Source organism: Lithobates pipiens, unplaced genomic scaffold, assembly GCF_037356315.1.
Source record: "Lithobates pipiens isolate NorthernLeopardFrog02 unplaced genomic scaffold, aLitPip1_a1.2 Scaffold_22, whole genome shotgun sequence".
Lineage (NCBI taxonomy): Eukaryota > Metazoa > Chordata > Amphibia > Anura > Ranidae > Lithobates > Lithobates pipiens.
The window spans coordinates 72,625,289-72,649,614 of NW_027507784.1; the positions used below are offsets into that span (position 1 = coordinate 72,625,289).

A 24,326-nucleotide genomic window follows, 5' to 3' on the forward strand; every position below is an offset into this window, starting at 1 on the left:
TATCAGACCCTAGATCTCTCCTCTGTCCTCAAAGCATCTGACCACACCAAGATCGGTGTGATAAAATGCTTTCCCAATTTCCCAATGGCGCTGTTTACATCCCGCAAAATCGAAGTCATGAAATGCTCGTAGCTTCCGGTGTCTTAGGCCATAGAGATGATTGGAGCCATTCTGGTCTCTGATCAGCTCTATGGTCAGCTGGCGGAACCACCGGCTGCATTCTCAGGTTTCCTGTTGGGACAGGAGAGCCTGAGAAAACCATGGAAGATGGTGCGGGGGGGGGGGGACATTCCCTCCCACTGCTTGTAAAAGTAGTCTAGAGGCTAATTAGCCGCTAGGATTGCTTTTACATAAAAGCTGACCGCTGGCTGAAAAGAATGATACCAAGATGATACCTAAACCTGCAGGCATCATTCTGGTATAAGCACTCAAAGTCCAGCAACATACCAGTATGTTGCTGGAACTGGTTGGGCATATATTGTAATTTTTTTTTTCATGCAGCCTGTGGGCTGAACGAAAAAAAAATATTGATCGGTGGGTATGCCCACCATTAGATACCTCCCTTCATCCACCCACTTCTAATGGTGGGCATACATGCACCATTTATATATGCCGAAGCATGGGGGCATCCTCCCGCAAAAGGTAGGAGCAGATCGCTCCTCCACCCCGTATGCCCCCATGCTTCGGCATATATGCTCTTTTTTAACTGTGGTGGTGAAATCACCTCCGACAGTGCTGAAGTCGCAGCTTTATGTATCATGGGAGCAAAACACTGTTGCTGTCAAGATAAATAAATCCGCGCTGCGGCAGAATGGCGTACCTGCTAAGCAAATGATGGTTAACAATAAAACAAAGTAACATTACAGTATAACAGTAGGACTTACCATACCTGCAAAGCAAATACAAAAAAAAAATAGCAAAAAATAACACATTTAACACAATCTGTGCCTAAAATATATATATGCCGAAGCATGGGGGCATCCTCCCGCAAAAGGTAGGAGCAGATCGCTCCTCCACCCCTTATGCCCCCATGCTTCGGCATATATGCTCTTTTTTAACTGTGGTGGTGAAATCACCTCCGACAGTGCTGGAGTCGCGGCTTTACGTATCGTGGGAGCAAACGCTGTTGCTGTCAAGATAAATAAATCCACGCTACAGCTGAATGGCGTACCTGAAAACAAAAAATGGTTAACAATAAAACATTGCAGAATAGAATAGAGTACAAAGGAGCAGAACAATAGAGAGAGAATAGAGAGAGAGAGAGAACAATAAAACGACAACTATTTTTGGTTTTTTTATTTTATATTTTTTTTGTCTTTTGGTTTTTTTACTTTTTTTTTTTTTAAACACTTTTTTATGTAACTTTAACACTTCTGTTGTAACGTTTCCAGTGGTTTGGGTCTCTCAAAATGCGATGGCATCTTGGGAGACCCTGTGAACGTGTGCCTAGCCTGTGCAATGCTGTACCCTACTCTAAAACTCAACTAGTTCATGGTAGCGTTCAAAACATTCACCAATGCAAAGACCAGGATTGTCAGGACAGCGGGGACAATAATGACGGGTGTCACGCCTATATCCACGCTTTCTGCAGACACGACATTTTCTTTGGGGGGCTCGTTGTTTAGGGGTACTCGGGATGACATAAGAATAATGCCTCTCATGCAGCCGGCTTACTGCATCTGGTTGGGGAACATGAGGTGGAGCACCGCCTGGATACAGAAGGGCTCTGACGATATCCTCCTGGAATTTGAGGAAGGATCCAGTCCGTCCTGAAGCTTTGTGTAGCACATAAGCATTCAGTATAGCCAATTGGAATAAATAAACAGACACTTTTTTGTACCAGCGTCTGGCCTTACGGGCAACTAGATACGGCGCCAACAACTGGTCATTGAGGTCCACCCCTCCCATATTTTGGTTATATTTGTGGACACAGAGGGGTTTCTCCACAATACCAGTCGCCGTAGGAATTTGGACCGTCTTGTCTGCATGAAGGGAGGTAAGAACGAAAACATTCTTATTATCCCTCCACTTCATAGCGAGCAAATTATTACTGCGCAAGCAGGCTCTCTCCCCCAGCCTAAGACGGGACTCTACAAGCCGCTGGGGAAAGCCCCGGCGATTAGGTCGCACGTTGCCACATGCTCCAATCTGCTGATCAAACAAGTGACTAAACAGTGGCACGCTTGTGTAATAATTGTCCACGTACAAGTGGTACCCCTTTCCGAATAAGGGTGACACCATGTCCCACACTATCTTGCCAGCGCTTCCTATGTAGTCAGGGCAGTTCTCCGGCTCTACGCGACTATCTTTACCCTCATAAACCATAAAACTACGTGTATAGCCTGTGGCCCTGTCACAGAGCTTATACATCTTGACCCCGTATCTGGAACGCTTGTTGGGAACGTATTGTTTGAATGACAAGCGACCATAAAACGTAATCAGGGACTCATCAACGCAGACAACTTGATGGGGAGTAAACAAGTCTGCAAAACGTTGGTTGAAGTGGTTTATGAGGGGCCGAATTTTGTAGAGCCGATCGTATTCAGGGTCTCCACGAGGACGACAGAGTTCATTGTCGCTGAAGTGCATGAACCGCAAAATCTGCTCGTATCGTGCCCTGGACATGGAAGCAGAGAACACGCGCATATGGTGAATTGGGTCAGTGGACCAATATGACCGCAACTCACTCTTTTTGGTTATGCCCATGTTGAGGGAGAGGCCCAGAAAGATTTTAAATTCGGAAACCGTAACTGGTTTCCATTGTCTGGCAAGGGCGGACTGGGGAGTAGTGGCGATGTGTTGACCAGCGTACAAATTGGTTTGGTCCACAATAGATCTATAGAGATCTTCGGTGAAAAACAGTGAGTAAAAGTCAAGTGTCGTAAAATCAACTGTTTCCACGTTAATGCCAGGTTGGCCAGTGAATGGGGGAAGTACGGGTTCTGCAGAAGTGGTGGGCACCCAATTAGGATTGGCAAATTCTGCAGGAAGGGCACTATGGGTACGACGGGCCTGTCTTTGTCTTTGTCTTGGTGGCAGCGGGACACTACTTGTGCTTGCCACCTCGCCAGCTTGAACTGCACTTATGGGACTCGCCACGTCACCACGTGTTACTGCAGTGCTGGATGTACGTCCAGGGTGTACTAGGCCGCTGGTGCTTGCCAGTTCACCAGAAGGATGAGCGGCTCTAGTACGTCTCTGCTCCATACGAGTGACCTGCGGTTCCTCCACCTGAACAGAAAACATTCGGGATCGGGTACACCTGCCCTTAACAGGGACCTCATCTCCGTCGCCAGAGCTATCTGTCATGGAGCCGCTGTCCTCTACAGGATCGTATTCTGAGCCTGAATCTGACAGATGAGTGAAATCCTCTTCACTATCTGTCATGCTCAGAAACGTGTAGGCCTCTTCACTAGTGTACCTTCGCTTTGCCATTTTGGGCTCTAAATTTAGGGGTACACTAGTGAGACTCACAGGTAAAAAAGCACCTAGCCTGTCAGCGACTGTTTCAAAACGCTACAAAAAAAACTGTTAGCGATCGCAGGGATCAAGCCTGACTCTGCGAACGCTGCAGTTATGTGTGTTGTGTTTTGTAAGTGACAGTGATCGATCGATACTGCACTTGGGTGGGCTGGGCTGGGCTTGGCGGAGGGGCTAAACGCAGGTGCTAGCAGGTATCTGGGCTGATCCCGCTAACAATGCGTTTTGGGAAACATAAAATGCTGGCAACGCTAATATAGATCTGATCAGATACTATATTACTAAGGGAGGTGTATGCTTTGCGCGTGGGTGTTAGCGGTACTGGCACTAACCTGACGCTGCCTGGGGCGACGCAGACCTTATCTGACCCTCAAACTTATATCACCCGCCGGGTGATCAGGGGGTAAAACCTTTATTAGGTAATAAATGGCGGGTGCCCTGAAACAAAAAAAAAACTAACCAACCAGCGTCACCTGTAACAGTTATATGGTGATCACTGGTGAAAGGGTTAACTAGGGGGCAATCAGGGGGCTTTATGCGGTAGTATATGGGGGTCCCTGACGCTATAAAAAGCTGCGGCGAACCTAAATACTTACCTGCCTAACTAGCGTCACCTGTGACACTAATACAGCGATCAGAAAAACGATTGCTTATTAGTGACACTGGCGACGGGGGTGATCACGGGGTTAAACCTTTATTGGGGGGGTTAGGGGGGTACCCTAGAGCTAAAGGGGGCTAACCCTAACTGCCCTAACAGTTATTACAGTCACAAATGACACCAATGCAATAATAATAAAAAAAAAAAAAAAATGCAATTGGTGTCACTGTGACTGGGGGTGCAGGGGTGATTGGGGGGGGTGATTGGGGGGGTAATCGGGGGGTGAAAAGTGTGCCTGGCGTGTTCTACTGTTAGTGTAGTGTTAGGTGCAACTCACCGATCCTCTCTCCTCGGTGCCGGAACGAAAAAGACCGACACGAGGAGAGATTACATCACTTCCTCTGCCTGTGTTTACATTACAGGAGAGGAAGTGATGTAATGCTGCATTTCCATTCGTCAGGAGCGATCACGAGGGGGTGGCCATGAATGAATGGCCGCCCCCTCATCCCGGATCGCTCCTGAACGGATACCGACCACCGCCTGCACCGGGAGGGGCCCGATATGCCTGCCCGTGCCATTCTGTCGACGTACATCGTCGTGCGGCGGTCGGCAAGTGGTTAAGAGGTTAAACCTTATTTACCACATAGTTGCCCAATTAAACAGAGCATTGAGGTTGACTTGTAAATTGGAGACATCCTGTAAGGACATTATTCCACTGCATAGCTTGGTGTCATCAGCAAAGACTGAAATTATACTTTTAATCCCTATATCATTTATAAAGATATTAAAAAGTAAAGGGGGTTCTAACACTGAGTACTCCCCCTGATAAACTTAAACCATTCAGAGTATGAATCATTAATCACTACTCATCAATCACTACTGTGAATTCTGACTTTTAGCTAGGACATTGTTCGACTACTGCTGAACCGTCTTTGGCCGGCTTAACTCACTCAAAAAAGAAAAAGGTGTTTGTACACATCCACCAAAAGTATGTCATTTTGCAGCAGTGTAACTACTCTTCCTTTACAGGGTCAAACAATTTTTCAGCGACAGGGTATCTTTAAGTAGATTTTTTAGGGAATCCAGACTACTGAAATTTTTTTTTTTTTTATGGGTGATGAGAAACACATTGGGGGTTATTTACGAAAGGCAATTCCACTTTGCACTGCAAGTGCACTTAAAAATGCACTTGACCGCGGGAGACACCACTGGGTTTATAGCAATATTTCCTAGCCTCCCACTCAGGCCTTCTTTCACATGGCTGCCAAAGGGCCGAGTTTCAACAGTACCGAGGCCTAGTTGCGACAGGCACCAAGACTAAGGCGAGCAGACCTTCCCCTAGCTATGCAAAGGAGGTCTTCATCTATCTAGTCATGACTTGACCTGAGAAAATCTCGATGGAAACTTTTACCCTTTTTATGGTTTTCCTCTCATGTCAAGTTCAAGTAGTTCAAGACAGGGATTGCCCCCCCCTCCCCTTCAATAATCTATATTTTTGAGGTTTCAGGGGTCCAATTACAGTCATGATACAATATAGGTTGTTTGTTACTGTTTTCCTAAGGTTTTAGATTCCCAAGCATACTAATTACTTAGGGGCTGTTTCCCTGAAGGAGATGCACCTTTGCACACCAAGTCTCCCATGCACCAGTCTTTCCAAATGAATGAGATACTGTTTTGTCTTGTTCTGACATGGTTACTGAATCCTGTTTAGATTCTATCTTATACTGTCTCATGTGATTGCTCTTTGATTGTTGTACATGATACATGATGTATTTGTTAAAACTCAATAAAAACTATTGAAAAGAAAAAAAAAAAAGTGCACTTGAAAGTGTAGTTGCCCTAAATCGAAGCAGTAGATCTGAAATGAGTTAAAGCTCTGCTCATTTTATCATCCAATCATGTGCAAGCTAAAATGCTGTTTTTTATTTTCCTTGCATCCCCACGGTCGGATCTAAAGGGACTTTACTTCCAAGTGCACTTGCAGTGCAAAGTGGATTTTCCTTTTGTAAATAACCCCAGTGTCTAAAAAGCAAAGCTAAGAAAAGGCCCTTTTGGGCAAAACATAAATTGCATTCCTGTGCGAAACAAAACGGGGATTATGCTGGCCCGAAAACTGAACTCATCCGGTCAAACCCATAAACCTATCTGACTCCGATCTGCTGGTGGTGTCAGGAAATGTTCCATCCGCTGATAATATCTGTCTTTTGGCGTGCAGTACTGAGGTCCACCAGCAGGTGTCTCCTGTCAGTTTTGAGCTGTCAGGAGAGCCTTTCCCTGCTGATGTTATATCATCTTTGGGCTGCAGTACTGGCGTCCACCAGCGGATGGATCCTGGCAGTATGGAGCAGGCAGCACCTCCTGCAATCAGGTGTCACTTGAGGCCAATCACAGGCCTATAAATAGCTGGCAAGCAGGGGCGTACTAAGTGGGGGGGCGGGGGGGCGTGCCGCCCCGGGTGCCACACACTGGGGGGGTGTCAGGCCAGCGCCCCCCCTCTCCTCTCCGCAACTGAAGTGTCAGACAGCGCCGTGAGGAGCCTGAGGCACTGGCAGTGGGCGGCATTGCGGGGGGGTGCGAGCAGCACCCGAGTGGAGTGACATCTGCCGGCTCAGTGATCCGGGACCCGGCTCCCCTTCTCTCTGTGGTCGCGTCGCGCTGCCGTTCTGATCAGTCTCGGGTAGCGGCTGTCACTCACAGCCGAGCAGAGTGAAGCCGCCTCCCCCTCCTCCATGCACAGCACTGTGTAGACAAGGAGGGGGCGGCTTCACTCTGCTCGGCTGTGAGTGACAGCCGCTGCCCGAGACTGATCTGAACGGCGCGATGTGAGTCACGTGACTACAGAGAGAAGGGGATTATTGCGCCGGGTCCCGGATCACTGAGCCGACAGGTGACACTCCACTCGGGTGCTGCTCGCACCTCCCCCCTGCAATGCTGCTGCCTTGGGCTCCAGGTACACTAGGGGTTCTTTACTGTGGTGGGTCCTGCACTGTAGGGGGGTCCTGCACTGTAGGGGGTCTGCACTGTAGGGGGGTCCTGCACTGTAGGGGGTCTGCAGGGGGGTCCTGCACTGTAGGGGGGGTCCTGCACTGTAGGGGGGTTCTTTACTGTGGTGGGTCCTGCACTGTAGGGAGGGTCCTGTACTGTAGGGGGTCCTGCACTGTAGGGGGTCTGCACTGTAGAAGGGGTCCTGCACTGTAGAAGGGGTCCTGCACTGTAGAAGGGGTCCTGCACTATAGGGGTCCTGCACTGTAGAAGGGGTCCTGCACTGTAGAAGGGGTCCTGCACTGTAGGGGGGGTCCTGCACTGTAGGGGGGTCCTGCACTGTAGAAGGGGTCCTGCACTGTAGGGGGTCTGCGCTGTAGGGGGGTCCTGCACTGTAGGGGGGTCCTGCACTGTAGGGGGTCCTGCACTGTAGAAGGGGTCCTGCACTGTAGAAGGGGTCCTGCACTGTAGAAGGGGTCCTGCACTGTAGGGGGGTCCTGCACTGTAGGGGGTCTGCACTGTAGAAGGGGTCCTGCACTGTAGAAGGGGTCCTGCACTGTAGAAGGGGTCCTGCACTGTAGGGGGGTCCTGCACTGTAGGGGGTCTGCACTGTAGAAGGGGTCCTGCACTGTAGAAGGGGTCCTGCACTGTAGAAGGGGTCCTGCACTGTAGAAGGGTTCCTGCACTGTAGGGGGGTCCTGCACTGTAGGGGGGTCCTGCACTGTAGAAGGGGTCCTGCACTGTAGGGGGGGTCCTGCACTGTAGGGGGGGGGGGGTCTGTACTGTAGGGGAAGATTCTGCACTGTAGGGGGGTCTGTACTGTAGGTGAGGATTCTGTACTGTAGGGGAGTCTGTACTGTAGGGGGGTCTGCGCTGTAGGGGGGTGGGTCTGTACTGTAGGAGGGTCTGCACTGTAGGGGGGGGTCTGCGCTATAGGGTGGAGGGGTCTGTACTGTAGGAGGGTCTGCACTGTAGGGGAGGATTCTGTACTGTAGGGGGGTCTACACTGTAGATGGGGGTCTGTATGGTAGGGAGGGGGGTCTGCACTGTAGGGGATCTGTGTAACATGCAGAGGGTCCAGAGCTGTGAGGGACTGTGTAATGTAAAGGGGTGCAGAGGTGCAGGGTGCTGTGTAATGTAAAGGGGTCCAGAGGTACAAGGGCTGTGTAATGTAAAGGGGTCCAGAGGTTCAGGGTGCTGTGTAATGTAAAGGGATCCATGGGCTGTGTAATGTAAAGGGGTCAGGAGGTTCAGGGTGCTATGTTATGTAAAGGGGTCCAGAGGTACAAGAGCTGTGTAATGTAAAGGGGTCCAGAGGTGCAGGCTGCTGTGTAATGTAAAGAGGTCCTTAGGCGCAAGGTCCTGTGTAATGTAAAGGGGTCCAGAGGTGCAGGGCACTGTGTAATGTAATGGGGTCAGGAGGTTCAGGGTACTATGTTATGTAAAGGGGTCCAGTGGTACAAGAGCTGTGTAATGTAAAGGGGTCCAGAGGTGCAGGCTGCTGTGTAATGTAAAGGGGTCCAGAGGTGCAGGGGGCTGTCTAATGTAAAGAGGTCCTTAGGTGCAAGGTCCTGTGTAATGTAAAGGGGTCCAGAGGTGCAGGGTGCTGTGTAATTTAAAGGGGTCCAGAGGTGCAGTTGTGGAGAGGGGGGGTACACAGTAGTGACAAAAAGATATTGAAGGATGCAGAGGTATGCAGGGGACACGGTGGGTGTTTTTACATTTTATGGTGGGGGGGGTGCCAGATATAGGATCCGCCCCGGGTGCCAAATGCTCTAGGTACGCCCCTGCTGGCAAGCACTCATATGTTTGCCTTGGTATTGTCCTTCTGCCCTGACCTGCTGCTTGTGATTCTGAGCCTGATTCTGAGCCTGATTCTGAACCTGTGACCCGTGGTTCTGATCCTGTTTCCCTGTCCTGGTCCCTACCCTGTCCCACCTGTTACCATCATCCCTGTCCTGCAGTCTGATCCGTCCATCCTCTCCCTGTCCTGTGTTCCTTACCCCATCTGCTGATCTCCCCGTGTATGACCTTGACCTGGCTTGTATCTCTGATTCTGGACTGCCCTTGTTTATCTACTGATCCTCTGTGCATGACCCTGGCCTGCCTATCGTTTACGATCCTGATATTTCCCATTTATTGTACATATCTGTCTGTTGTTATTTGGGGGTCTCTGTTGGTTGTTTTATTGCACTGTGTGGTTGTGTTTATATTATTCACTTCCCTTAATAAATCATTATATTTCACTTATACACATTTGGGTTTCCTCTGTTGCAGTCCACACAGTTCTGGTCTTATCTGATACATGACCAAGGCCATCCCTGACCAGAAGTGGCTACACAGAGGAACCATCTTGGTTCAGGTTGCTTACTGAAATGAATTTAGAAGTGATTCGTTATTATGCTTTGCTGGCGTCTGACAGTAGTGACCATCTCCGCCAGACACTGAAAAAGTGGACCAGTGATCAGCTGTTGGAAACCATTCGTTTAGCTCACTCCTGGGTTGATCAGGGCTGTATGCTGTTTGGGGATGTTCAGCCGTTAATTCAAATCTGCACAGAGCTGGCCCTGCCCTGCATCCCGGGAGGCCATGATAATTTTTCTCCCCCTTTCATGATTAATCAAGTCACATCACTGGTATGGCTTCTGGAAGATGATTCCCCTTACTTTTTTGAGCATTACACAGCCTGTTCCCAACAGATGATAATAGAATGTGTTGATTCCGTACAATCCCTTGTTAGACAGGCAGTATGTAACCCGCAGTTTGTACAACCACTACTTTTAGCATGGTCTGGTATTTTGCAATCAGCCACAGCCAGCCCACAACAAACCATCTCTGCTACCAAACACCTGCCTGCCCAAGAGTCTCTTCCTCCATCACCTATGGCAACCTCAGTTTCAGCCCAATATACTCTACTCCCCACCAAATATCAATACCCTGTTTCTTCCTGCTGCATATATCCTGCCTTTAATCCAACTGCCTCTTTCCCGTGGCCCACTATACCTCAAGAACTTCCCCCAGCCACTGTTACCTCTTCCCTGCCATATTCCAACCCTTCTCTCCAGTCTGCTTCATCCCCTACCTATAGATCTGCAGCTACCTACAGGACTTCAGTAGCTAAATCTAAAAAGAGACGGAAGGTATTTCCTACCCATTTGTTCCTGCCAGTAACGCAACCTGCCTCCACACCAACCATCCTGCTCCAGTCTGCCTGCATGCCAGCTGAACCTGATCACCCACCTGATTCTGCCAAACATCTGCCTGCTATCCAGCCAGTGTCTCCGCCTGAAGTTCCTGTGCTCCAGTCTGATGCCTTCCAGCCTGACGCCTTCCAGCCTGATGTCCCGGCCTTCCAGTCTGATGCCTTCCAGTCTGATGTCCCGGCCTTCCAGTCTGATGCCTTCTAGTCTGATGTCCCGGCCTTCCAGTCTGATGCCTTCCAGTCTGATGTCCTGGCCTTCCAGTCTGATGCCTTCGAGTCTGATGTCCCGGCCTTCCAGTCTGATGCCTTCCAGTCTGATGTCCCGGCCTTCCAGTCTGATGCCTTCGAGTCTGATGTCCCGGCCTTCCAGTCTGATGCCTTCCAGTCTGATGCCTTCAAGTCTGATGCCTTCCAGTCTGATGTCCCGGCCTTCCAGTCTGATGCCTTCCAGTCTGATGTCCCGGCCTTCCAGTCTGATGCCTTCCAGTCTGATGTCCTGGCCTTCCAGCCCGATGCCTTCCAGTCTGATGTCCCGGCCTTCCAGCCCGATGCCTTCCAGCCTGAGGCCTTCCAGTCTGATGTCCCGGCCTTACAGTCTGAGGCCTTCTAGTCTGATGTGCCTGCCTGCTGTCCCAGTGCCTGCCTTCCTGCCTGCCGTCCCGGTGCCTGCCTTCCTGCCGTCCCGGTGCCTGCCTTCCAGCCTGCTGTCCCAGTGCCTGCCTTCCAGCCTGCCGTCCCAGTGCCTGCCTTCCAGCCTGCCGTCCCGGTGCCTGCCTTCCAGCCTGCCGTCCCGGTGCCTGCCTTTCCAGACTGCCGTTCCGGTGCCTGCCTTCCAGCCTGCTGTGCCACTGCCTGCCTTCCAGCCTACCGTGCCGCTGCCTGCCTTCCAGCCTGCCGTGCCGCTGCCTGCCTTGCAGCCTTCCGGTCTGATGTGCCAGCCTCCCGGTCTGATGTGCCAGCCTCCCGGCCTGAGGTGTTCCTGTCTGCTGTCCAGCCTGAAGTGCCGGTGCCCGCTGTCCAGCCTGCGGTGCCTGCTGCTCCAGCTTGAAGTGCCTGTGCCCGCTGTCCAGCTTGAAGTGCCTGTGCCCTCTGCCCAGCTTGCGGTGCCCTCTGCCCAGCTTGATGTACCCGCTGCCCCGCTTGATGTGCCTGTGCCGGCTGCCCAGCCTGATGTGCCTGTTGCACAGTTCAAGGTGACTGCTGCCCAGTCCGACAATCCGGACCCTGCCGATGACCTGGAGCCTGCCGCCCAACCCAACGACCCGAAGCTTGCCGCCCAGTTCAATGTGCCTGCTGCTAAACCTGTTATGTCTTCACCTGCTGTCCAGCTTGAGATGCCCATTGCCTGGTTTAATGTTTTAGACTGTCTTCATATCCAGCTTAATGTGACACCGCCTGCTGACCAGCTTGATGCCATGGACTTGTCCCAGCAGCAGCTAGTTGGAGCGTCTGGAGGCCGCTCCTTTGAGGGGGGGTACTCTCAGGAAATGTGCCATCCACTGATAATATCTGTCTTTTGGCGTGCAGTACTGAGGTCCACCAGCAGGTGTCTCCTGTCAGTTTTGAGCTGTCAGGAGAGCTTTTCCCTGCTGATGTTATATCATCTTTGGGCTGCAGTACTGGCGTCCACCAGCGGATGGATCCTGGCAGTATGGAGCAGGCAGCACCTCCTGCAATTAGGTGTCACTTGAGGCCAATCACAGGCCTATAAATAGCTGGCAAGCACTCATATGTTTGCCTTGGTATTGTCCTTGTGCCCTGACCTGCTGCTTGTGATTCTGAACCTGTTCCTGTGCCCTGAACCTGTGACCCGTGGTTCTGATCCTGTTTCCCTGTCCTGGTCCCTATCCTGTCCCACCTGTTACCATCATCCCTGTCCTGCAGTCTGATCCGTCCATCCTCTCCCTGTCCTGTGTTCCTTACCCCATCTGCCGATCTCCCCGTGTATGACCTTGGCCTGGCTTGTATCTCTGATTCTGGACTGCCCTTGTTTATCTACTGATCCTCTGTGCATGACCCTGGCCTGCCTATCGTTTACGATCCTGGTATTTCCCCTTTATTGTACATATCTGTCTGTTGTTATTTGGGGGTCTCTGTTGGTTGTTTTATTGCACTGTGTGGTTGTATTTATATTATTCACTTTCCTTAATAAATCATTATATTTCACTTATACACATTTGGGTTTCCTCTGTTGCAGTCCACACAGTTCTGGTCTTATCTGATACATGATAGGTGGTGATCTTATTTCGGACCCAACGAAAATCACGGTATCTTTTGCTGCCTTTCTGTCCTCTCTTTATAGAAAACCCTTCCCCACTAACTTGGCTGATATACTTTTCTAAGATTTTAGACTCCCCTCCTTGCCTACAACCACCAAGGAGGCATTGTATGCAAACATTACTTAATTGGAAGTTGCCCTGACTAGCAAGTTGATCCATCTTGTGAAGGCCCCTGATCCCGACGGCTTTTACTGGCTTCTCACTTGGCAGCTTTCTTTAGCGCAATGTGACAGGGTGAGATGCCCTACCCTGATGCCCTCCGGGCTCATATCTTTATGATCCCAAAATCTGAGGCGGAAGCTCAGGACCCCCAGATCTTTCGGCCGATTCCCTTACTAAATGAGGACATAAAACTCTTATGCCGCATACACACGATCAGGGGCGGACTGACAACTCATGGGGCCCCCGGGCAATAGGAGATTGTGGGGCCCCCAGATAATAGGAGATTATGGGGCCCCAAGGCAATAGATTATGGAGCCACACAGTATACACACACAGTATACGCACACAGTATACACACACAGTATACGTACACTGAAAAGGTACTGGAGAGGCGAGGCAACTATAATCTTGTGATTTTTTTAAAAACACAGATTTTTACATACTGTCCCTGGTTTTATTGAGGCTGGCAACCCTGATGGGGCCCCTTAGTGGCATGGGGCCCTCAGGAAACGCAGAGAAGTCGGAAGAAGACACCCGAAGTCGGAAGAAGACCCCCGGTCGGCGACGACGACGAACAAGAAAGCCGGGCTCCTCTGCTAGAAAAAGAGCGGCAAAAGAGCAGAAGATAGAGGAGGAGCCGGCAGAAGAACCGGAAAGCGCGGAGAAGTCGGAAGAAGACTCCGAAGTCGGAAAAAGACCCCGGAGCTGACTAATGAACTACTTTAAAAACCTGTGTTGTGTGTTTTTTTATTACCACTTTTCCCCCCCAGGTGAATGGGTAGGGGTACGATTTACCCCATACTCATTCACATAGGGTGGGGGGGCTGGGATCTGGGGGCCCCCTTATTAAAGGGGGCTCCCGGATTCCGATAAGCCCCTGCCCGCAGACCCCGACAACCAACAGCCAGTGTTGTTGGGAAGAGGCCCTTGCCCTCATCAACATGGGGACAAGGTGCTTTGGGGGTGGGAGGCCGCAGGGCCCCCCTTCCCCAAAGCACCCACCCCTCCATGTTGAGGGCATGCGGCCTGGTACAGTTCAGGAGGGGGGGCTGCTCGCTCATCCCCACCCCCTTTCCTGACTGGCCAGGCTGCATGCTCGGATAAGTGGTCCGGTATGTACTTTGGGGGGCCCCCATGCAGTTTTTTTGGCGTAGGGGTTCCCCTTAAAACCCATACCAGGCAACGGGGCTAGCAAGGTGTCAATCTCGCCTATGGAGGCTGTGGCATTGACTTCCTTCTCTATTCCCATTGTACCTGAAGTCACGTTCAAAATGAACGGACTTTACTCCGTGTGTGGGCAAGTCCGTTCATTTGGAAAGTCCGGCGGACTAGCACACAGATGAGCAGATTGTCCGCTGGACAGCCGAGTCCGGCGGACAATTTTGAGTCAAGTCATCTTTCAAAGTCCGCCGGAGCCCACACACAGTCGAATTGTGCAATCGTGTGTACCATTAGGCAACATTTTGAGTATCCGCGTCAATAAGTATCTGTGCTAGCTGATATACAGAGACCAAGTTGGATTTGTTCTGGGTCACCAGGTGGCTGATAATGTTCTTAAAGTGATCTTATTATCCTGCTGAACCAACGTAAAATCCCAGGGTTCTTACTTTCAAAGCAATCAATATCCTGTTCTGGGACTATTTGCAATATTTGTTGCCTTTGGAGAATCCTTTCTGACCTGGCTTTCAGTCCAATACTCCTCCCCTACAGGATCGGCCCGCTATAAGGACTTTTCCTCCACTTCTTTTCCTATAGTCCGAGGAACACGTCAGTGCACCCCTTTTCCCCAGCCCTCTTTATCCTGTCTCTGGACCTTGCCCTTTGTGCTGACTCCAATATTATGGTGCTCCCCAATGCTGCCAAGTTCTACAAGGTTAACTTGTTTGTGGATGACTTCCTTCTGACCCTCTCCAACCCCATTACGACGCTCTTTAACCTACATTCACTGTTATCCTGCTTCATGGTCATCTCAGGCCTGGAGATCAACCCTCATAAAACAATTGCCTTAAACATCTCTCTTTTAGATTTCATGGTTTCTCATCTCCAGATGTCCTTCCCGCATCGCTGGACTGACTTCCCCCTGGAATACCTGGGAGTCCGTTTGACCCCCTCTTACTCTTCTCTCTTTGCCACTAACCTTTTAGTCTCTCCTTCACGCTATCACTACTCTTATGGGCTCCTGGTGATTCCCTTGGCTGTCACGGATAGGCTGCATCAATACAGTTAAAGTGACTGTGCTTCCTAAGATTCTATACTTCTTTTGGACTTTACCAGTCCGAGTACCCGTCTTCTTCTTATGGTCACTCCAGAATAAATCCAAGCTTTCATTTGGGCCCTCAAACGCCCCAGAGTGGCCTGTACTAAAACTATTCGCCCATAGGTTAAGAGACGGCCTCTGCGTTCTGAATGTTGCAAATTATTACTTAGCTGCACAGCTCTCACAGGTTACGATCTTACACGTGACTTCAGACATTCCACTATGGGTACTTCTGGAAATCCTAATTGTGCTCCTATCCCAGCCTCGGCCCTTCTGTGGCTTCCCCCAGCCTCCTCTCTTAGCCCTCTCATGGCCAATAGCTTAAGTCTCTGGGACTTGGTTCACTATTCAGGCAACTTAATGTTCCCCTTTCTCCCGCTCCTTCCTCTTCTGAACAACCCCCTATATCCTCTGGGGCTAGGCCAACCCCTGGCTTTTGTGTGGTGGTCTGCTCACGGCTACTCCCAGGTCTATCACTTCCTAGGATCCCGCACTTTTCCATCCTGGGCTTCCATTCGCAAAACCCACAACACACTCCCTGCAGAATTGTTTTGCTATATAAAACTCCATCAATGGATTTCAACCCTCTGCCGTAAATCTTCTTTCCCTTTTCAAACGATGACCTTTGAACATATCTGTCTTCATTCACCTGGATCCCGGGGTATCATCTCCTCTATTTACTCCTGCTTGACCGGGGGGGTTCATCTCACTCCCACCCGTACATCTCCAAATGGGAACAAGACTTGACACTGTCTCTATAGATTTAAAGGACTGGAGCAAGGCCTGGTAATCAGTAGCCACATTTTCCTTCAACAAGATCACCATGGAATGGGCCTATAAGGTTCTCTTCCACAGTATTGGATCATGGCCTGCATAGCCCATTCAAGCCTGTCATACAATGACAGATGCTTTAGGGCATGTGACCAACGTGGAGGCGAGATCCATATTTGATGGTCTTGCCCACGTTTGGTGGGATTATGGTCCAAGGTCTATGGCCTCCTCTCAACACTTTTTTATGTACCATTCAACAAGGATGCCCCGCATGCAATTGTTCACTGCCCCCTCCCAGGCCTTTTCTCATACCAACAAAAACTGGCAACCTACCTCTTCGTTGTCACAATGCATGCTATTGACAGTGCTTGAAGGAAGCCCGTGGTTGGGTTTGCAGAGGTGAAGAGCATTCTGACTACCTCATGCTGCATGAGAAGATGACCAGTATACTTCATGACTCTCATGCTAAGTTCCTCAAAGTGTGGAACCCTTGGTGATCCTATGCTCTTCCCACTCTGCCCCCGGCCAGCTTGGGTTTTCCAGACCACGCTAGTATACCATCTAACCTGCAGCCTCCACTCTCTCTTCCTGTCTAAGCCTACATCTCCTTTTTTTTATTCTTGTCTTGACCATCTCCTTCTCTCCCTCCTTCTCTCACCCTCCGCTTTCCTATATCTCCCTATTCCATTACCCTTTTATTTTCTTCCCCTCTCCCCCTCTCCTCCACCATGGGCAACAATCCCCCCCCCCCCCCCGTTGGCTCACCATGTCTCGAGCCCCCCCGTGCCCAGTTACTCATTACCCCCTCCGAGTGCTGGATGCTTTTACTATTCACATTAAAAACAATGGAAATATGTTTTGTTTGTATTCACAATTAATTTGATGTTTTGATCCCCTGCTTGGGACATTTTGCCTTTTTTCTCCTCAAGCCTGTAATTTGGCTTTGTTTAACTCAATAAAAACTATTGTACCAGAAAAGCATAGCTAAGTGCAATATTCCCCTCGGACACATACAGGAATCTGGCTGTTTAGTAGTGCTGGGTGCTGTAATGACCATAGGCTGGAAACCATGGATGATCAAAGTGCAGAAATGTCATTAGCACACCAAGGATTCCTTGATAGGGTCGCTTGCATGATGAAGGGGCCCTGAGTGGCTCTGAAACATTACTGTATATTTATCACGTGACCACGATAATAAAGAGTTGGGCCCTTTTGAGGAATCATTGGTGTGCTGATGACATTTCTTCACTTTGAAAATCATAGCTGAAAAAGTAAATTTCAATTTAAAAAGGTAAAATTGAAAGGTACATTTTAAACATATGTTACAAAATAATTAGGCTATATCAACTTTAATGAAACACATTTTCCTTTGATCATAATATGTGATGTTCTTCAATACGTATCACTGTCGATGCATGGTGTCCTTACCTCTAAACTTGCATGCAGGGAACAGACCAGTAGAATAGGAGGGTTCGATATACGAAATCCATTAATTCCTTTGCTTAATTCCAGTTCTTGTTTAAAATATGAACAAAATCTAGTTATATCATGCAGGTATCATTAAATACAGCAACAACATATGATATGTCAAAGGTGGTTTCTTTGTTATAGCACTAGACGATACATGTCAATATCTAACAGTAAAAATAGACAATTGTGCTGTACATGATCATAAGTAACATATTTCCTTTGTACAACCAAAGAGGCGTCAATAAAGTAGGGAATAATGCGTCCAACTTACAGTATTTTTCTGTAAATAACTAGCAAGTGAAGATGATTTTGACCTTAGGGATTTACTAAAACTTTCATGACCAAAGTTAAAGTAAAATTTATCATGAACCACACAATTAGGGAACTAAAAGGTGACCTCCGGGCACACAGCTATGATTAAAGTGGTTGTAAAACCCTTACAACCAACTTTGACCTACAGGTAAGCCTAGATTAAGGCTTACCTCTAGGTTCAAGAAATATCTCCTAAACCTACATGGTTTAGGAGATATTTGCCAAAAGACAGGCACCGCTGTCTACGGCACATGCGCCGTAGACAGCGGCGCGTAGGCGCACTGAGCACGCCGCTGTCAACGGCGTTATGCCATGAGTGGCGGCTCCCGTGCGCATGCGCGGGAGTGACGTCATCGCGGCTTTGACGAATGACAGTAGCGGAGCAGCGAGACCCACCGAGAAGATGGGTGCGCTGGACTACAGGGGACAGCGGTGACTTCGCTGGCTCCTGTGTCAGGTAAGTGACACATAATGGACTACTATGCGATGCGATGCGATGCATAGTAGTCCATTATGCTTTACCTTTGCAGGGAATGAAAGAGGAAGTAAACTCATCAGGGTTTACTTCCTCTTTAAGTACATGTAAGAGTCCTGTTTTACCTGCCACATATTTGTATATCTGCCCATTATGTCCTGAAAAGTACATAGCCCTGCCACAGAGAACAGCCAGGTAGATGACATCAGTTACATTTAAGGAATGCAGCATTGTCCTCTAACTACCAGCAGACTGGTGATGTCATTCATCTGGTCAGTCTGTTCTCTCCTCCAAACAGAGTCAACACATTTGCATGCATAACTGATTGGCTCCCAGTCCCGTCCCTCTCTCTCCCATTCTGAATGTTGCGGTAAAGGCGACTGCAAGAGGCTGATGGTATGACAATTCCTTGTTTTTGTATTTGAGAATGTATTATAATTTTAGGTGCTCCATTGTTTTATGTAATGTGTGATACTAAAGGAAAGAAAAATGGTTCTGTACATATATATATTTTTTTAAATAAACATTTTAACTTTTTAGTTGGGTAAATATAAAATATTGCACAATAATATTATGTAGTCTTTTATTCAGTCATCAGGTGAAGTTCTATACTGTCTGTTATTTAAACAGGTCTATAGAGCAAGGTGAAATCTACACACAGAACTGGTAGAATCGGAGTAATGTCTCATCTCTTATTAATGCCCATACACACGATCTGACTTTTTGACAACAAACATGCAAATTAGCTGTTTTAAGGCAACATCCATCCGTGTGTACGCTCCATCAGACAACCTTTTTCGTTTTTCATTGGACAAATGTTAGCTGTGCACACAGACAAACTTTTTGACAACATAAGTCCGATGGAGCAAAGTCTGAACGTTTGTACAGAAAACCATCGGACTTTACAAACACGCATGCTCAGAACCAATGCAAAAGATCAGACAACGATACAGAAGTTGACCAAAGGTGGCGTTAAAGAGCAGAAAAAACATGTGATTTTGTGAAAGTTGGCTGAAAAAGTCAGATCGCGTGTATGCTTAACAAGTTCACGGCCAATGCCCTTACAGAAATCCACAAGAAAGTTTGTTTAAAGTCCGATCATGTGTATGAGGCTTTAGATGACTCAGTCCCAGGTTTTTAGTGAGAGGCAACTATGCCTAATCCCAAAGTAAATGAATCTGGATCTAATCTGCATAATTTTACATCTTAACCATGCAGGATTACTTGAAAGTTTTACCCCCGATTCTCATATGGATACTGCAAACGCGTCGGCCACATCAAATCGCAGACCAAACTTATCTAATTTCTCCCGTTCTACGGGGTTATAAGATGTCTGGAGATGCCAGCATTCCACAGAAAAAGATTTTCCATATTTTTCGCGAGCCCATCTATCCTACTCAAGAATTGATTTGTTTCTGGTAGATAAATTCCTGTTGCAGCGTATTTCGATGTCTGATATAGGGCGTATAGAATGGTCAGATCATGCTCCAGTATCAATCACAATAGGTGGAAATGTCTGTTCAACTCGTGCTAATAGATGGAAAAATGACACACAGCTGTTTAGAATCCCAGACATTGCTAAAGGTATATCTAAGTCAATTGACGAATTTTTTAATATTAATGATAATGGAGAAGCAGATCCATTCGTGGTTTGGAATGCCCATAAGGCATTCATGAGGGGCTATTTGATAAAAGAGAGTGTGAAATTGAAAAGGTCAAGGGGGCAGCACATGGACAACCTCTTGAAAGACATATCTGATTTGGAGATTGCGAACAAACAAAAACCCTCATTACCACTCAGTAATAAACTGGCGGATGCAAGGAATGAATTACGAGCCCTACTTTTAGCCCAATATTCTCGTAATATTCATATTCTTAAAGCAAATCAATATACCCATGGGAACAAGGCGGGTAAGCTGTTAGCCACCCAACTTAAAGAGAGAATGGTTAAACAAAAACTCCCCTTTATATATCATCCTGACTCCGGAGTAAAATTAACTAACCCCAAGGATATTGCGGATGCTTTCAGCTTCTACTACAATAGTTTATACAACTTGAAAGAAGACACTAATACTTCCCAACCCACTCCAGAACTCATCAATGATTTCTTGGAGAAAATTAATCTTCCAACTGTTCCACTAGCTGACCTCGAGAGTTTAAACGCCCCATTCTCAATTCTGGAGATCCAAAAAACGATATCTAGCCTTCCACTCAACAAAGCACCCGGTCCAGACGGTTTTTCAGCAGAGTATTATAGATGCTTTGCTGAACCTTTGATTCCTAGAATGCAGGGGATGTTCCATGCTGCTGCCTCCTCGGCCTCATTCCCAGAGGAAATGCTGCAAGCCACAATCATTACGCTTCCAAAACCGGGGAAGGAACCGGACAGGCCACAGAACTTTAGGCCCATATCACTTTTGAATGTGGACCTGAAGGTGTACGCCAAACTGTTGGCGAACAGGATTGCAAGATTACTTCCCTCCTTAATACAACAAGACCAAGTGGGTTTTGTGGCAGGCAGACAGGCAACTGACGCTACAAGGAGGGTTTTGAATCTGATCCATTCGGCGTCCGGGGGCGGGAGTGCGGCTGTGCTCCTATCCCTGGACGCCGAAAAAGCTTTCGATCGTGTCCACTGGGGGTATCTCTCGGCGGTCCTTTCGAGATTTGGATTTAAAGGTCCGGTTCTCTCCGCCATTTCGGCTCTTTACTCGAAACCATCAGCGCATGTTTTTACTGAAGGCATGTTCTCGGAACAATTTTGCATCACAAATGGAACACGACAGGGGTGTCCGTTATCACCCTTAATTTTTGCATTACTGATGGAGCCGCTGGCGGAGAGAATTCGGACCCACCCTCAAATAAAAGGTATTCAGATTGGAAGCTCTAGACATGTGATCTCATTATTCGCAGATGATGTGATTCTATCAGTTGAAAATCCAGCAAGCTCATTATATGCCATTCACGACATATTGACCGAATTCAACCACATCTCCTATTATAAGATAAATGCTTCCAAGTCCAACGTCCTGAATCTAGGAGTAGACATGATAACTCAAAAGCAAATTCGAAGTAAGACGCCTTATCCCTGGACGGATGGGGCTATACAATATTTGGGAATCAAGGTGTCCAAATCCATATCTCAACTATACACTCTTAACTTTGAACCCATGATAGGAGAACTAGAAAAAGAGGTAAATAGACTAAGGAAATTGTATTTAACCTGGTCAGGGAGATTAGCGGCCTATAAAATGTTCTTACTCCCTAAATTGCTATATTTGTTTAGGGCGCTCCCCATACGGCTGCCTTCAGCCTACTACCGTAGGCTACAAGGCCAATTAGCCAACTTTATTTGGGCAGGGAAAAAAGCAAGGTGCAAATTTTCCACTGTGACTAAACACACTAAGGCTGGGGGAATGGGCGTACCGAACCTCAAAGACTATCACACTGCAGCCATTTTAGATCAGCTTCGATTCTGGTTCCAATCCTCTGAAACAAAACATTGGTGTAGCTGCGAACAAAATCAAGTAACCCGAGGATCACTAAAAGAACTAATCTACGCCTCAACTATAGGTGATCTAAAATTACACTCTCAACATCCTACGATAGCCGCAACTATTCAGGCATGGAACTCTTTTATGTATAATAGAGATATGACGGTTAAACATTAAACGATTCCCATCCCTCTGTCAACGTTATCGCTTTTTACTACTGACTTAAACCTAAAAACTTGGTCAGATAATGGGGTATCCTATGTACATGATCTAATAGACGGCTCACAGGTAAAGTCCTTTAACGCTCTCCAGTCCCAATTTTCCTTACCCGCGACTGAATTCCTGACTTATGCCAGATTGGCGAGTATAGTACCTAAAATGGGGAAATTTCATCTTGAAATTCCAGAAATTGTGTGGGAAATGTGGCAGCCGGAGTTTGGTCGCGGGAGAGGAATCACAAGATTGTACAGTATCATTGGGAGCAAGTCAAGTTTTGAAGTGTTGTCCCCATTATTTAAATGGGAGAAGGATTTAAACATTAGGATCACACATACCCAATGGATATCGGCTATTAAATATAACTATACACTTACCAGATGTTCGAATTTTAGAGAGACAGCTCAGAAAATAATTTGGAGATGGTATAAAACCCCTTACATTATAGGGAAATATAACAAAGGGGGTTCAAATCTATGCTGGAGGGAGTGTAATAAGGTGGGCACGTTGGCACATATGCTCTGGTACTGTGTGTCTGTACGATGTTTTTGGGACTCAATATCAAAGGTAATTGCACGACTGACAGGTATCCTAAACCCGCTCAAACCAGAACAAGCTCTTCTAAGTATAGATATGGATATTTATCCTCCCTCGTGTCGCACTGTAGTCATGCACATAATATTTGCAGCCAGATTGATCATCCTGCGTAAGTGGAAGTCTACGGTTATACCTACTTTAAGGGAAGTGTTGTATTTAGTTGATGATTCTTACTCTTACGAAAAAACTATTGCTTTTAAAGAAAACAATATTAAGTCATTTTATAAGAGATGGAAACTATGGGAACCTATGTTCAGTAAACATTGTTGACTGTTGGTACATTCTCTAAACTTTTATGTGGTGACATTACTCTGTATTTTTCATTATAATTTGCTGGTGGAGATGGAGTCTGCGTACTCCATATGTTACATTTCTTTTCTTTCTGCGTTACAATATTGTTCTTGTAACCTGTATTCTTCATAAAAACTTAATAAATAACATTTGTTAAAAAAAAAAAAAGAAAGTTTTACCCCCTGGAGAGCTTGTAGCTCATGGTGGGAAACCTACTGCTTAAAACAAGGTATTAGAGGTGCCTGTATGTTGGGTACTTCCACATGCAACCTCCTATTGGGTCCAGTCCCTCCTCCCCTCTCCTCCCCCCTGTCTGGCACACCTTGGCACACTCTGGGTTTGTTATATAACATCCAATGGGATTTTGGTTATTTCACCATAATGAGTTGTAAACAATGATGGATATTTTCTATTACGATTGTTTGATGCATTAATGTACTTTTGGCTCCTGAAGAAGTGTATTAAGTCCAGGCAACACATTGAGCCTTAGGATCATCACTTTTGGATAATATATTATATTGCCACAATGCTTTTATGATTTTGTATTGTGATGTTATAGCATTTGTTATATGGAATGATAACACTTCTACAAGATTTTACAAATATCAAATTTTAGATCTAAAACAAATATATATATATATATATATATATATATATATATACCATATTTATCGGCGTATAACACGCACAGATGTATAGCACGCACATTCATTTTAAGAGGGAAGTTTCAGGAAAAAACGTCAATTTTAAACAAGGAACTTTGAAGCAAAATAAGGGTCATTGCCCATCTGCAGCCTCGCCATTGCCATCAATGCAGCAGCCTCACCACTGCCATCAAGGCAGCAGCTTCCTATTACAAAGGCTGCCAAGTAAACAGGAGATTCTCACTGTATGTAATCTGACGGTGCTCGTCCCACCCCCTCCCTGTCCCCCCCTGAGGCAGCTAAAATGTAAGTATTGGCGTATAACACGCACACGCTATTTGCATCCAATTTTCATGGTGAAAAAGTGAGTGTTATACGCCAATAAATACAGTGTGTGTGTGTGTGTGTGTGTGTGTGTGTGTGTATATATATATATATATATATATATACACAGTTGTGCTCATACGTTTACATACCCTGGCAGAATTTATGATTTCTTGGCCATTTTTCAGAGAATATGAATGATAACACAAAAACTTTTCTTCCACTCATAGTTAGAGTTTGGCTGAAGCCATTTATTATCATTCAACTGTGTTTACTCTTTTTAAGTCATAATGACAACAGAAACTACCCAAATGACCCTGATCAAAAGTTTACACACCCTGGTGATTTTGGCCTGATAACATGCACACAAGTTGACACAAATGGGCTTGAATGGCTATTTAAGGTAACCATCCTTACGTGCAATCTGTTTGCTTGTAATTAGTGTGTGTGTATAAAGTCAATGAGTTTCTGGACTCTGGACAGACCCTTGCATCTTTAATCCAGTGCTGCACATGAGTCATGGGGAAAGCAAAAGAATTGTCAAAGAATCTGCGGGAAAAGGTAGTTGAACTGTATAAAACAGGAAAGGGATATAAAAAAGATATCCAAGGAATTGAGAATGCAGATCAGCAGTGTTCAAACTCTAATCAAGAAGTGGAAAATGAGGGGTTCTGTTGAAACCAAACCACAGTCCGGTAGACCAACTAAAATTTCAGCCACAACTGCCAGGAAAATTGTTTGGGATGCAAAGAAAAACACACAAATAACTTCA

General features: G+C 47.0%; 1 protein-coding gene across 1 annotated transcript in view; it reads right to left on the minus strand.

Annotated features, from left to right (window-relative positions):
- KYNU (kynureninase) overlaps window positions 1-24,326 on the minus strand; it is a 236,023-nt gene that overhangs the window by 32,933 nt on the left and 178,764 nt on the right. Inside the window, exon 13 of the mRNA XM_077447753.1 lies at window positions 17,160-17,245. Coding sequence (XP_077303879.1) covers window positions 17,160-17,245 — 86 coding nt within the window. The remainder of the gene's footprint in view (window positions 1-17,159; window positions 17,246-24,326) is intronic.